We start from the raw sequence: 1405 nt of genomic DNA on the forward strand, positions 1-1405 counted from the left end.
CAGTGTAGCAACACCACCGCAACTTGAGGCACCAACTTCGGTCGAGAACCGATGACCTGCCCCAACCGGAACACCGCATGTTTGTAGTCTTCCGCGCCCATGAGTGCTATGAAAATAGACTTTCGCAAATCCGTGTTCATCTTCATTTTAGCCGCCAACTTCAACAATCTAGCGTGTTCACTGTCCTCAGCTTTAGAGGTGGTGGCGGTGACTCTGATCCCCCCAGAGGCGCCTCGCCACCAGGGAGTGTCCTTTAGCCTGTCAACCTGCTCCGGATCGAACATGTTCACGGGAACTTGCAAGAGGGAATCTTCCGGAGTTCCCCGACCTTTTAGTATATTCGACGACTTCAACCAACCAAAATTTGCCTCAAAATGCGACAGAGCCGTGAAGTTGACTTTGTTGTTCCTCAAGTTTTCGAGCTCGCCCAAAAGGAACTGATATTTTCCGCTGGCCTCGCCCGCCACATTAGAGTCCTTCGTCAAGACTTCCAAAATCTCTGAAAAATCTTGGAGATTATCTTTTCGCAGTTTCCTCCCGGCGAATCTCAGAACTACGAGGACCAAATCGAGCCGATGCATATCGTTGGGAGTGAAAATGAAGCGAATCAAATCGATCACCACATTCGGGCTGACGGCTCCGAACGTGAACACCAAAGCAATCACTTTACAACAATTGCTGATCTGCGCCTTCACAGAACCGGCAGTATCATCCGAAACATTAGGAAGATTCTCCCGCACGAAGGCTCCGATGAGCTCAATGACTGTGGCGAGAGGACGGCCACCAGAGAGCATCGTAATGGCAACTATATGAGCGCAATACGTGCCGAGGAGGGTGAGAGATATGTGCGGATTCCCAATCGCGCTGTCCACGAACTCGCGGGCGTACCCATCTACGATGGTGGGGTCGTCGTCGTTGAGTAAACTGACGATCTCAGCGGTAATCAATTCGATGTTGCCTTCACTCAGTTTGTTCACAAGTCCACGAATTTTACTCAACTTCAGCAAGCGCTCTTCCTCTGCCGTCGTTGTGGACCTCCGCGCTCGAAGATGAGGGGGGACATACGCACCCGTCTCTTTGGACTCCGCAGAAGCCTCGGGAACCTCTTCAAGGAGTACTAACGATGAACTCAGAATGTGGTATGAGAAGGACCGACTACCTCTGCCTTGTTCCTCAGAGGTTTCGTTCTTAGGTCTTTTCAGCTCCTTTTTTCGACTCTTAACTGCATCTTCGATATTATCGAGGGCAGTGAAAAGGTCGGCATCGAGACCATCCTTCTCGAGCTCTTCCATGACCTTCTGCCGATTTTCTAAGATAACATTGAATGCCGACGAGTGAGCTGATCTGACCGAGATCGTACGGGCCACCGAGAGCATGAATAACAGATCACCCACGTCTCGTACTG

The 1405-nt window shown here is 50.7% G+C and overlaps 1 protein-coding gene across 1 annotated transcript; it reads right to left on the bottom strand.

The window, feature by feature from the left end:
- Positions 1-17: 17 nt before the first annotated feature.
- Pmar_PMAR028858 (sgd1p, putative) lies at positions 18-1376 on the bottom strand (the record flags this gene model as incomplete). The annotated part of the gene is made up of 2 exons (XM_002769780.1): positions 18-1117; positions 1160-1376. Coding segments are annotated over 2 exons (1317 nt in total), but the record flags the coding sequence as incomplete, so codon positions are not given.
- Between the last annotated feature and the right edge of the window lie 29 nt (positions 1377-1405).

Source organism: Perkinsus marinus (genome assembly GCF_000006405.1).
Source record: "Perkinsus marinus ATCC 50983 genomic scaffold scf_1104296964876, whole genome shotgun sequence".
NCBI lineage: Eukaryota > Perkinsozoa > Perkinsida > Perkinsidae > Perkinsus > Perkinsus marinus.